Source organism: Podarcis filfolensis (genome assembly GCF_964270895.1).
Source record: "Podarcis filfolensis genome assembly, chromosome: 4".
Taxonomy (NCBI): domain Eukaryota; kingdom Metazoa; phylum Chordata; class Lepidosauria; order Squamata; family Lacertidae; genus Podarcis; species Podarcis filfolensis.
Genome location: NC_139607.1, coordinates 47,480,377 through 47,494,388, shown reverse-complemented (window position 1 = coordinate 47,494,388; position 14,012 = coordinate 47,480,377). Strand labels below are relative to the sequence as shown.

Genomic DNA, 14,012 nt, shown 5'->3' with positions numbered 1-14,012 from the left:
GAACTAGTCTCAGTTCAACATTTCATTCACTGACTGTCCATCTTCACCTGTATGGACTGGCAAAGCTTACTGAAACAGGTCCAGCTTTATTCCCATGGGCTATTGTAGCTTCCACTGGGTTCTTTCAGGGAGTTGCACTACTAAATATTTGGCCCCCTGCAACATTGCAGCCCTTGTTCATCACTTCTAGCTGGATGTGAGATCCCGGATGGATGCCTTCTTTGTCTGTACTTAGCTTTTTGCTTTCTTAGCCCTTGTCCCACCTCCAGTAAGCTTGCTACTCTACCAATATGTGTGACTGTATAGAGACTTGTACCTGTTGTTGTTTGAGTGGTCATCTGTGCAGCCATGCAGCCTGTCCCCTGCTGCAGGCATTACTATTTTTCTACATGGCTCATTTATATATGTGTTGTTACCACTGAAAATTTGAACTGAGTGGGAAGGTGGGTGCATTGAGGATGGAGTGCCTGCCAAATTCTAGCTTAGGTTGAGAATGTTCCCAAATGAGACTCTGTGCAAAATCCATATGTGTATCTGCACAGATGACTACTCAGAGAACTGGCATTATAGGTAAACAGCCTGTTCTTTGCATCACACTTGTTTTCTTCTTCTTCCTGATGTTGAATACATCTACTCACCATAATGTTTATATATATGTATTTGTTTTCCTGTCTGAGCAGTTTTAAGATCATTTTTACAATAATTTTCCTAGCTACTCCAGCTACAAAAAAGTTTTCTCACAATTGAATCACAGGTTAATGTTTTGAAATTATGATCAAACTGCCTGGTAGATTAAATTTACTAACGATGTGAAAAGCTATGATGCTATATAATTATGCACACAGATTTTGCATATATATCATGTACACTTATACTTCCTTACTCCTGTATGGCATAACTGATAGCAATAATATTGTACTTGTTTTAATTTCAAAAATTATACAACTGCCAGAAAGTCAGGTGTTTAGCATAGGGAAAATGTATGACAGGGTCTGCTTCCCCACTTTGTATTGCTTATTTTAACCAACATATTAAAATATAACCTATAATAAATAAAAAGTGTTTGTGTGTTCATCTTTTTTGTGTGGCTAAGCTAGTGTGCCAGGTTGCAGCTTTTATAATTGCTTATTTTGAAATCTTCATGCTATTTGTTGTTTGTCCAAATGCTGCCTTTCCTGCTAGGACTTCTAGCTGCAGAAAGTAGGTATCCCTTTGTTTTCCTCTAAAGCTTTGCATTCTGCTTCTGTGTTTGGCTTGCATGTTTAAATCTTCTATTTTCTCCTTTATCCCAGTTTTATATTGCCTGTGCTTAAAAGAAACATAAAAGCATGCTGTAATTGTATACACTATTTGGTAGTTAAGTATAATAAAAAATGTTTCTTCTGGATTTTTTTTTTAAAGCTGTTCTTGATGTAGTAAGAACACAATTCTTCTCCAAGCAAGGGTGCAAAACCTGCATATGGCAGGTTTCCTCAACTAATCAATGCAGCCCTGTTTCTCTTCCTCAGTTCAAAGCACAAAGAAGCACACGAAGGCCTTAAGGTAGGCATAGGCAAACTCAGTCCTCCAGATGTTTTGAGACTACAACTCCCACCATCCCTAACCACTGGTCCTGTTAGCTAAGGATGATGGGAGTTGTAGTTCCAAAACATCTGGAGGGCCAAATTTGCCTGTGCCTGCCTTAAGGGAAATGGGAGGTCTGTGTGCCCCACCCTCTCTCTTCCTGTAATTTTAAGTTACTGAATATCAACATATTGAGTAATTTATAATACACGTGTTCTCTCTTCTCCACTCTCGCATTCAACCCCCCCTTTTTTTCATTTTTTGCAATAATTGTAGTTTTCCAAAAGTGCGCAAACTATGTGTAGCATCAACTAGTGTTGCTTCCAAATTATGGCCTCAAATCATAGTTTGGAGACAGTTCCTGGTTAGTGCTAACCATAGTTTTGCGTGATTCAGATGCCTCACCAATTGCTGGTTATCACAGCCCATGGAGCAGAATGGAGAAGCTGCATGTAAAGCTGGAGTTGGGAGAACATGAACCCACCACACAGCCTGATCTTCAAACTGTGGTTAGAATAGGTAAACATATTGAAGCTGCCTTATGGTGAGTCAGACTATAACTCTGTATATTGTCTGTTCAGACCGGCAGCAGCTAGAGATGGACAGGTTTCCCCTCACTTGCTTTTGATTGACTTGTGAATGAACATGCCTTTCCTTTCTGTGTAGAATCCTCTTTATTTTAAATATTAGTACAAGTTTCACGACACTTGAGAAGATAATATCCTGTTCTAAATCTCAGGATCTCCTCTAAGTGAAGTGCCCTGAAGAGTCAGATCTGTATAGGCAATACGATTACCACAATGGGCTTTTTTTTTTTTTTTTTGTCACCAGCTGTATGCATTCCGCACGTCTGCAGGTTTGCCATGCAACAATGGAATCTGATATCTGCTGCAGAATTTGGTATCCTGGGTATCACAGTTTCTAACTCAGGGTCCTAGAATGGGATGTCAGAATTAAAATTGCTACTTTTCTGGAAAGTTCTCTTTGGTTGCTCTAATATGAACACACGTATGCATTTCACTGTTCAAGTATATGGCACTGACAACTGTGGTCTAGTATCTGACTAAAAAAAGTAGGTCAGGTATTAAAAAGGGGTAATTAACTATAAAATGTATATCAGTTTCCTTTAAATTTTGTTCATTTTTAAGAAGTGGCATTTCCTTACCATTATTAAAGATTGCACAAAATCAGTAAGCTAGGGATATGAGGTGTATATATTTCCATGTTTATGCATATGGAAATACATTGACTTTCCCACCCACATCAAATATTTACTAAAGACAAATCATTGTAGCATGTTGGAGTACTTATGGTATGATACTTTTGAATGAAATGGTGTTTGATAAACACAGTATTTCATGTAATGTGGAAACAAGACAGCTTCAGTCAGCAAAAGGTAGTAGCTAGGATTTAAAGACCTGCTTTAGGTCTTGAGCACTATACCTCAGTTTCTGCTCTGCAAAATTGACCTTTTTCCTCTTGTGTGCTTGTCCACCATTCGTTTCACAAACTGCTTTTCACAAACCATTTGGTGATGGTGGGATTTAACATTTTAGATTTGGGGATGGGGGTGGGTCGCTGCTCAAGAAGGGCCAATGATTACTTTAATTTTTGCCTTTGCTCACCTAGTTAGTACATTCCAGACATGTGGGGCTACAGCTAGCATCAGCCCAGCTAGCACTGCACTTATCTTTGCATCTTAACCAAAGTTCATAATCTATAACAAATTCTGTTCAGTTTCAGAACAAGCCAATTTCAAACTGTGCTTTCTGAAGCTGATTGTTAAACTGCCCATAGACTGTTACAAACCACAGTCACAGACAATGGCAAGATGAGATTAGGGGAAACCGAAACACAACACTGCCCAAGTCGTCCTTCTGGCCTCAAGGGAAGAGGGGAGGGGAGCTTGGATGCCTTCCAACTCAGACATACCATGCTACACCGTGGATTACACATGATGTATGAACTCAACCAGTGAAAAATGTTGGCTGCTCTTGCATTTCTGATTTAAAACCAATACACTCTTGTCAGATCATGTTACAGACTTAAGCATAATTGGATTGAGGTGGAACCAACTTTAGATGCTTTGTGCTGACAAACTCATGGTTGGATTGGGGAAGCCATTTTTATATGCTATATGAAAATTGTTTTGTGTTAATGTACTTTTAATTTATAGACTATAAATACATGGAAAATATGTTCATTATGTTCAAATAACAGTTCCTCAGCAAAAGTTACAGCTTCCTGTCTTGTTTCATTCATAGTGAAATATTCTTGTTCCACTTGAGCCCTCAGTCTTTTCTCTAAGTAGTTTCTTCTCTGTGTCCTTGGCTATAGGAGCAGTCTCACAAGTGCTGGACAGCCTTGAGGAAATCCATGCGCTTACAGATTGCAGTGAAAAAGATTTAGATTTTCTACATAGTGTTTTCCAGGATCAGCATCTTCATACGTTACTAGATGTAAGTATTTTCCTAGGCAGACATATTTGGTTATTGAAATATTTTGAGCAAATCAATGTTTCTTGGTTGTGGAGAATATTAAAATTGCTATAGATCTTGAAACAGCTTGGAGGAGGAAGTGCCTAAGGTACCCTAGCCTCAAATTGCCTTAAAACATTTCATGTCAAAATCGTGATCAGTGCCTGGTATATTTTAGCTGGTTCTATAAATAGTCATAACAGCCAGCACTTTGAATTGTGCATACACCTTAATTGGAAGCCATTATCACTCCTTGAAAGCTGGTGTTCTTCCCTACTTGCTACCATCCAGTGTCTCAGACACTGAGGATTCCCTTCTCTGTCTAGGAAGTAGGCTCTTCCAGAGAGAAAGGCTTTACCAGGAATTGGGCTCAGTGGCACCTGTCACTGAATGCAGCTAAAAACATGGCCACTGGATTCATGATCAGTTATAGTTTTCAAACACATTTCATAGAAAACTCCATAAAATGTCTGTAACAATAATCTAGTCTGGAAGTGGTCAAATGATGAATCACAATTATGGTTCCTGTTTTAGAATTACTACCATGTAAATCTGTACAACACTGTTCCTTCTGAAAAGCAAACTGTGAAAATTGCATTGCCTTCAGTAGGACTTTCATGCAAGTACTCTGTGGAGCACCAGTGCTTTTGTCTTCTTAATTTATATACGTACCTTACAGGTGGTCATGAAAATATAGCACAAATTGATTAGTTTTGATTCATGAAACTTGTAACCCCCACATAAGGAATTTCCATTTTACTTTTCTTATGAAAATGATATTCTGCCCAATTTCCCACAACACAACTGCTGCTGGGGGGCGGGGATGACAGCAAAAAAATCCTCAATTCACTAATAGTTCACTGCTGCCTACTTTGGTGGGCACAAATTAAATTTATCTTATGGAATCAAGCAGTTTAGTCATCTACCGGGGACAACTTACATGGGTGATTCTGAATAGAGATGACATTCGATTTACAAGTTAAATTTCTGCTTAGTGATAGAACAGTATAGGTTTTTGTATATCCAAGGCTAGTTTGTGCTGCCCCCTTTGTCTGTCCTCAGCTCTATAGCTATAGTTGGAAATATATGAATAATCAACTTATGAAGTTTATTTCATACACGGTTTTTAAGGTAAGGGATATTTGTACAATGGTTTCTGTGCTTGCAAAAAATAAATCTTGAGTTTTAATATTTATTTGGAAACAAATCTCACAGAGTTCAGTGCAACTTAACTGTTTCATAAGTGTATGTTGGCTTGCAGTCTAGCTAGCAGGACCAGTGGTCAGGAGTGATGGGAGACAGCTCTAGCCACTACCATTGAGAGCAGGTCAGAGCACTCTGGAAACAGGGAGGTGTGAACCTGTGTTTTCTGCATGTTGGGTTGTCCCCAGCACTTGGGAAACTTCATAGCAGATCAGAGCACTACTTACTGTTTCAGGCCATTCATATCTGCTCTCAGTGGCAGCCAGCAGAGGAAAGGCACTTTATGCAGCACTACTGTGTCCAGTAAATAGTGTTGGGGAATGTTGGCCATCAAAAAAGGTTTGGGGCCATTCCTATTCTTTAGCATAGCCATAAGATATAACCATTTTTGTGTGTTGTGTGGTTATGTTTGTTTTGGAAAGAATTTTTTGAGATGTTTTAGCAAAAGGTAGACTATGTAGTTATGATGTTTGTGTTTTTCCTTTTAGCTTTATGACAAAATTAACACAAAATCTTCACCGCAAATCAGGAATCCGCCAAGTGATGCTGTACAGAGAGCCAAAGAGGTAAGCATTTTAAACATGTTTGAACTGGTTGAATACAGACTTCTATGTCCTAAATACAAATGAAATAACTGTCAAAATGTTACCCATGGTGCTGTGGCATGCTCCGTGCACAATGTTCAGCTTGCCTGAGTAACTACAGTGGTGTTAAGAGTCTTCAAAGATACATAATATGATTATCCTAATGGAACTTGAAGAAGTCAGTGATATCCTGCTGATCCCAACTGTGGCAATAACACAATTGGTTTCCCCCCTACAGAATGATGTTGCTATCTAGTAACAACAAGGAGCACATACCTGTGTACCTCTCCTCCTCTTCCTTTATTTTCTCTTCTCTCACACATACACATTCACACTCCCCACACAAACTAACCAACCAACCAACATACCTCTCCCTCTTTCTTTTACTCTCATAAAGACATAGACCACACAGATCTACCTACTCCGATTTTTCCTCTTTCTCACACATGCACACCAATCTATCTAGCTCTCCCCTTTTTCACTCATATGCCTAGACTGCACTGATCTACCTGACCCCATTTTCTCTCACTCTTACAAACACAATGCACAACTATCTAAATACTTTCCCTCTTCTTTCTTTCTTTCTTTCTTTCTTTCTTTCTTTCTCACACCCCCACCTCTTCCACCAACCTATCTACCTACTCCCCTTTTCTGTCTCTCTCACACACCTGCTCCCACTTTTCTATTGTTCTCTCTCTCTCTCTCTCTCTCTCTCTCTCTCTCTCTCTCCTCTCTCTCTTACACACACACACCGATGATGGATACAACATACTGAGTGATACATCCACACCCAACAATCATCAAAATCCACTTACAGAGTGAAGCCCTCTCCCAATTAGGAAAGTCCCTTCATGGGTAAAGCAAACACGTTGCTCTTCCTACCACTACTGCACAAATCTGTGTGTCCTGACACTGGCATATTAGCATCTGTCCCAGGACACTGTGGGCCTTTTTAAGGAGCTTTTTCTGCTAAAGTGTGGGGTACACATGGCTAGTAAGTTATGCAGATCTGAGACTATTTATGAATCTCTTGTAGACTCATCAAGGTTCCTTGGAGGGAATGAGTGGGAGATAAATGTAACAAATAAATACAATGCTATTGATAATTAGCACTTTGCTTTGGAATTAAATAATTTAAATTTGTTTAATTTTAATTGAAAGGTTTCATTTAACACTCATTATTTCAACTGTCAAAAGAAAAGTAAGATATTTTAATTAAGTAATTCACTTCTTTTAGACCTTCTATAGAGTTAACATTCATATGATGGGGTTATGGCTGATCGGGGGACAGAAATTAATTTGTTTAAAAGTTCAATTCATTTAATTAGCATGTCTGCTGATTTGGTTCCCAGGTATTGGAAGAAATTTCATGTTACCCTGAAAACAGTGATGCAAAAGAACTGAAACGTATTTTAACACAACCTCATTTCATGGTAAGCAAATGTTTGTTTGTTTTAAAAATGTAAAACAATTTTATATTGTTTTATAACAGTAAAATGTTGCAGTGGCCATTCTTAACATTTGTTGTTGAAACCTCTGCATTGGGGGGCGGAATTCCATCTGAAGCCTGTGAGCATTAAAACAAAAATCTAGCTAAGCGCACAGAAGTATGCTTAATCAACGATTTGGATTAACTCTCCTAACATTTTAGTTGACAGTGATCATGCTTGCCTATGGCGTTTGTCATCTTCTAGTCATAGTGACAACAGAAAAGTCCAGAAACAATTATTTTATCTAAGGCTGAAATTCTGCATTGGGAATACCACTGAATTCAGTGTTCCTTATGAGCAGAAACATGTATAGGATTGAGATGTTAGTTAACTAAGGTAAAATAATTTTAAAAGCAAATCTGTTGAGATGAATCAACTATCATAGTATAAAATTTGTGATAACTAATCAGCAATATATTATTATTTAAATGTATTTATTTAACTTATTTCTGTCCTGCCTGTCTGATACCTTAGCCATCTATAGGCTAAGAGGAACCCTGTAACTCAAAGCCTTGACACTGTGATCAGCCATAGCTGGACTGTGGCATGGCCAAATCAAGACAGGAAATGTGGAGCTAATTTATTATGTTCTGGAATAAGCTAGCTAGGTCTGCAGTAGGGAATGTGACAAAATCTACCCACTTCCCTCCCCCCCCAAAAAAGGACCTGGGAAAGGAGGCCATCAGCCATACTTTCTCTGCACGTGGATGAGTATTGCTGCTGTCGCTTGGAACTCCTCTTTTAATTAAAGTAATTGCAGTTCCCTCAAAAACATCAATCAATCAATCAATCTACCCACTCTTTAGTTTTTGTTTTCACTGAATTAAGGGTGCTATTAGGAGCAAACATTATCTCACCATTTCCGTAGTGTACAATACTCTTGTTTTCAATAAACCACAATATATTTTTTTAAAGGAAAGTTAAGAGGTGTGCATGTGTGTCAGTGAAGTACGCACACATCACACAATAATGTAAATACAGTGGTACCTTGGTTTAAGAACAGCTTAGTTTATGAACAACTTGGATTAAGAATGCTGCAAACCCAGAAGTAGGTGTTTTGGTTTGTGAACTTTGCCTTGGAAGCAGGACATGTTCCGCTTCCTGTTGCATGTAAATTGAGTCCCCCGCTGCTATGGGAAAGCACGCCTTGGTTTAAGAATGCTTTGGTTTAAGAACGTAAACCAAGGTACCACTGTGGCTTGGGTTTTGAAATCTGACACAAAAGGTATAGTATGATTCTGAGACACTCTCATTATGTATGTAGAATATGTTCAATCCTCATACATGTAGAGTAAACACAAGAAATTGTGGAACAACCTAACTGTTATTTTCTTACAGGCCTTGCTTCAAACTCATGACGTTGTGGCACATGAAGTTTACAGTGATGAAGCATTGCGAGTTACACCACCTCCCACCTCTCCATATTTAAATGGAGATTCTCCAGAGAGCGCCAATGGAGACATGGACATGGAGAATGTAACAAGAGTGCGATTGGTTCAGTTCCAGAAAAACACAGATGAACCAATGGTAAATAGACAGCTGCTCCCATATAAAGATATCTGATATGCATCCATTCATTACCAGATGGTAAATTGTGACTAATGACTGGATCATATAAAACTTAGTTATAAACCATTTTTAATTTCTATCTTTAGAATGGCATTTGATAGCTAATCATTAAAAATGTTTTATTGGGGATTCTTAACAAGTTGTAGCATTACATATTGCATTTTCCTAACTTTAGAAACAGACTTCAATTTGTAGTTAACTGTGTTGCTGCTGCAGCTGCTTAGCCCAACTATATCATACTGTTCTCATTCCAATTCAGTTTTCCAAGTGTTGTTGCTTATGTAGCCAAAAAAGCAACAGCCATACAAAGGAGTTTCATGGGAAGAATCCCCAAAAGTAGACCAGTGAGGACTCAGTGCCCATGGAATGCTAGCTCTTTGTGGGGGACAGGACTGAAAACTGGATAGGAATGGGGATCGAATGAAATGGCTGGAAAATAAGGCAGAAACACATAGATATAAAAGTACTTGACCATTCACGCTCTTGCTAGCTGAAGCCTGCTTGTTCTGCCTAAAAAGGGAAAATTTTGAAGGTTCCCCTCGAAACAGACACACACCATTCTGTTGTGAGGACCCACCTGCGCATCCTAATAGCTAACACAGATGGCTGAGCACCAGTCCATGTATCACTGAAACAATATCTACACACAAGAGGAAGAATCCAAGTTGGTAGAACTCTTAAGAACTTCTGCAGAAATACAAAAAAAGCAAAACTAGGCAGGGAAGCCCATGTGGGCAGGAATAACTGCAGAAGGAACCGATGAACACTGAGCATGCTCATCTGTCATAGAATTCTGGCTAATATAGGCGAGGGGAAATAGAACTGAATTGCTGGCAACCTAAGCAACATTGTTATGCTGAAAAGAAAGTAAAATCCTTAAATTGCAATGAAAAAAATGATAATGGCTATTCCAACAACAACTTGGGATTTTGCAGAAGAATAAAGTCATAGATACTCTCAGAAAGGTTACCTGTTTATATATCTGATTTCTAGCTTACAAAAGTATCCTCCAAGTGAACTTCAAATATCTGATAGAGGATATTCTCTCAAGAGAAGAATTACGACCTTTCTTGGTGTACCTGCAGTAGAGTTTTCCTGTGATAAGCCTTGATTTAGAATGTTAGCTGACATAAACAGATATAACAGAATATTTTCTTGGAGAGTTTGCATGATAGACCTTCTAAAGAACAACTATTTGCTAATATTGTAGATGGAAGCCTTTAGCTTCCACGAATCCGTTCATAGAATTGGCCATTTTTTCAGCTGGTTCAGATATTTAAAAACTATCACCTAACAGCCCAAGTGACCCAGAGGATTCTGCCTGCATACAGGAAATAATGTTTGAGCTGGCATATCCCTGGTTTCCCAGCACATCCGATCTGTGACTTCCTGGTAATTTCTGTGAGTGCAGTATCTGAAAGGAAAATACTACAATGTTTATGCAATTTGCACAAACAAAGTAGAAAGTGGTAGGTTTATTATTATATTCTGTATTAGTTGCTTACTATAAAAAGTCACTAAGTAAGTTGTAAAAGGTTCAGAGCAAAGAAGGTATAACATAAAACCAAAAACAGTACATTTCAATAAAATCATTTCAGTGACCCCATTCATTCATTCATTCATTCATTCATTCTCCCCGTCCTCTTGAAGCAGCCCAGGGCTGCAAACACATCCAAACTTTCGTTATGTCTTGTTTTTAAGCATTCTAAAACAAAAACAGTTACAGTTAAAAAAAAAACCTTCTAAATACAATTTCAGTTAAAAATATTCTAAAAACAATTATAATTAAAAACAGAATTTTATCCAGTGATCTAAGGGTTGCCATAAACAGACTCTGCAATTTCAAACATGCTGGGTCAGACATTATTTCTACTACACATCTGTGAAGAATACTCATATGAACAAATTTAGTTTCTGAAGATACTTGTTCCCTATTTTCTGAATTGATTGTTTCTTTTTACTAGGGAATCACTTTAAAAATGAATGAACTGAACCACTGCATTGTAGCGAGAATTATGCATGGAGGAATGATTCACAGACAAGGTAATGTTGGCACAAGAGCAAATTAGCACAACTTTCATGTGGTACCCTGCAAACATGCAGAGCTTAGAGGCATTGAGTCCAAGTGACGCAAGAGTACCTGGTGCTAGGAATTGTTCAGTGGCTATGATCCCATACCTCTCTGCTTCAGCAAGTCCTGTTGCTATACCCCGGGGTGGCCAACTCCCAAGGTACTACGATTGACTCACGGAGTTAAAGTCTGGCAGTGATCTACCCCCTTTTGGGGGGTTCAGGTCAAAGCTGCTGAGCTTTTTTGAGGGGAGCTACTAATCTACCACAGACATCCAGTGATGTACCGGTAGATCATGATCTACCTGTTGGATGTGCCTGCTATACCTGAAGCATAGAAATGCTTCAAGAAACGACATATAATGCAAAGGTTGATTTCATACTATATTTTGTGAACCAGAGTCATGAGTAAGGCCTCATTAAGACATGAGCTAACTGGACTGCAGCCAAGGGCCCATCTCCAGTGGCTTGTGCATGGTGGGCTTCCTACAGCATTTTATTTTGTTTCTGCTGTGTGTTATGTTCTCTCTCTTCTGCCATCCTTGCATTTACTGCTTAGTATGGATCTGATTTTAAATTGTATTAAGTTTTAATGATCGTATCATTTTATGATTGTTAGAAACCACTTTAAGGTCTTGGAGCAAAAAGCAATCTGTACATTTAATAAAGAAAAAGATGTGCATTAAAAACATGAGAGTATGAAAACCCACTGATATATATAGTGTGTGTTGAATAAGAGAAATGAAAGTAGAGTATTTTTGATGTTAATATTTAGTATGTTGATGTAGTTTAATAATATTTCGGGTATGACTCCTTTTACTGCCAATCCTTTTTTCTTTGGGATTTGATGCTTCTGTTACACAATGCCATATTGCTTTCCTGCTTCTATAGGTACGCTTCATGTGGGTGATGAAATTCGGGAAATAAATGGAATCAGTGTAGCAAATCAAACAGTGGAACAGCTGCAAAAAATGCTTGTAAGTATTCAAATTATGCATCTGATTTATCTAACTTCAATGGAGGAATAAAAACTCAAATTTGCTTCTTAAACTAATGGAGTCCAGTGCTGTGAGCTTTGCTTCCCCATCACCTATCACTGTTTTTTCAAGAGATAATTCTTTGCAAGCTTAACCTCAGGCCTCAAAGCATTTGTTGTCCTTTCCCCTTGCTTCTTCTGATTTTCTTACCAACTAAAGTGGGACGAGATATTTACTGTCCCTGAGGGCTTATCCACAGTTTCCTTTTGCCCTGCCCTTTCCAGACGCTGGTCCACATTTTAATGCTCCGTGTCCGAACATGGGAGGGTGTGTGTGCCCCAAGCCTCCCGCACAAAAAACTGTTCTTTAAAGCTGAATTGAAGCAAACATCAGTTGAGGTTTTCCACGGATTGCTGTTTGCTCCAGTTGAGCTTTAAAGAATGGATTTTCACGGGGAAAGCTTCAAAGCAAAAAGAGGTGGTGGGGCTCAGACACAGAGCTTTTAATCGCGGCTGTGCCTTGAAATAGCAGAGGAAAGGTAAGCATGAATAAACCCTAACTAAGTGTTTCAGTTAGGATGACTTGTACTACACACACACAAACACAGCATGATTTAGGGATACTCATCATGGGAAAATTAGAACATTTGTCTTTAAAAAAAATTTTCTTTTTCTCTTCCATTGAAAAGTAATGCTCCCAACAATTAGACTGACCATTCTGATCCTGTCCTTTTAGGTTTGTACAAATAACTTGTGTGTGTGTTAGGGTAAGGAACAGAAGTTGAAAATGTTCAGTGACACTGATCTTTCTTTCATGAAAACAGTAATGAAAAATATTGTGTCTTCAGTGATTGCTGTTGTAGAAGTTGTTCAGTCTTTTGTTGTGTAAGTTTAATCTACACATTCTATTCAGGGCTGGAGATGCATTTTTATATAAAATACTTAACTCAATCTAAATAGTAGTACTAAGCACAGGAAGGAAGTTATTTTCAAAGCATTCTATTAAGCAGCTTTCATCTGTAAGATTTGATTATCCTTGTTGTTATCTTCTGCTTGTATGCCTGCATTTGTTGTTCATAAAATAATCCCATTCTTTGAATTTAGCCTCATAGTTGTTTTTAAAGAAATAATGGATTATGACAAGCCTTTGCGTGCTATGTAAATAAATAATAATTATAAAATCTGCAGCAAGCTGCAGGTTTCACCTTATAATAATGGTCAATTTAGGTTAGAGTTTTTAATGTTAGTGTTTCAGTATTCAGTGCCACTCTCTATTTTTCCATCTTCAGTATAACAAATTTTATGCTATATCAAAATTATTTTCTTTGAATTTAACGTGTGAATTGAAAAATAGTCGCATGTCTTTGTTGCTAAAGTAAGCCTGGAAATGACAAGGAGAAAAGGTTGAAATCACCAAGAGAGAAGCAGCTTGCAGGTTCAAAATGTTTGTGATTTCTTGCTGATTTCTGAAGACCTCTAATGAGTACTAGTGAACAGTACAGGTGCATCTGGTTTGAAATACAGCCACATGATTGCCATATTTTCTATTTTATTTCTGAACATGAATTTCTGAAAGAACTTCTGAAGCCCTAAGGTGTTTTATTTTCTTGAAATATTAGATGGTTTTGAGTGTTCTGTTGTGTTTTTTGTTTTTTAAAAAATGTATTTCACTTTCTCCAGAGGGAAATGCGAGGTAGTATCACCTTCAAGATTGTGCCAAGTTATCGCACCCAGTCTTCTTCATGTGAGGTAATGAATTTAACGAGTTACTCTCTTTCTTCTCAATCCTATAACCTAACTGCCTGCTGATGGCTGAATGTTACTGCTTTCTGGGAAATTGTTTCTGCCTGTGCTGTTAGATCACGCACACCAATTTTACAACAAAGATAACGGAACAGAGGAGTAGCGCTACCTACCTACTGTGTCGTCCTTCTCTCATATTCATTACATCAGCTCATTAATTGCTCCCTAACAGCCTATAATATGAAAAAGGACTTGTACTATTTCCTGCTTTATTTTAGGCATAATTGGGACGTTGGGTGGTAAAAAGCAGGCTTAAGTAAGTTTTTTAGTGCAGTGA

General features: G+C 38.1%; 1 protein-coding gene across 21 annotated transcripts in view; it reads left to right on the top strand.

Annotated features, from left to right (window-relative positions):
* CASK (calcium/calmodulin dependent serine protein kinase) overlaps window positions 1–14,012 on the top strand; it is a 128,347-nt gene that overhangs the window by 81,498 nt on the left and 32,837 nt on the right. For 11 of the 21 annotated variants that reach the window (XM_083612513.1, XM_083612520.1, XM_083612524.1 and 8 more), the window contains 7 exons: window positions 3,901–4,022; window positions 5,732–5,809; window positions 7,180–7,260; window positions 8,656–8,844; window positions 10,851–10,929; window positions 11,848–11,933; window positions 13,613–13,681. In XM_083612513.1, the coding sequence (XP_083468639.1) occupies window positions 3,901–4,022; window positions 5,732–5,809; window positions 7,180–7,260; window positions 8,656–8,844; window positions 10,851–10,929; window positions 11,848–11,933; window positions 13,613–13,681 (704 nt within the window). Of the gene's footprint in view, window positions 1–1,182; window positions 1,201–3,900; window positions 4,023–5,731; window positions 5,810–7,179; window positions 7,261–8,655; window positions 8,845–10,850; window positions 10,930–11,847; window positions 11,934–13,612; window positions 13,682–14,012 lie in introns of all 21 variants that reach the window. The other 10 variants (XM_083612523.1, XM_083612526.1, XM_083612519.1 and 7 more) reach the window with 1 other exon arrangement.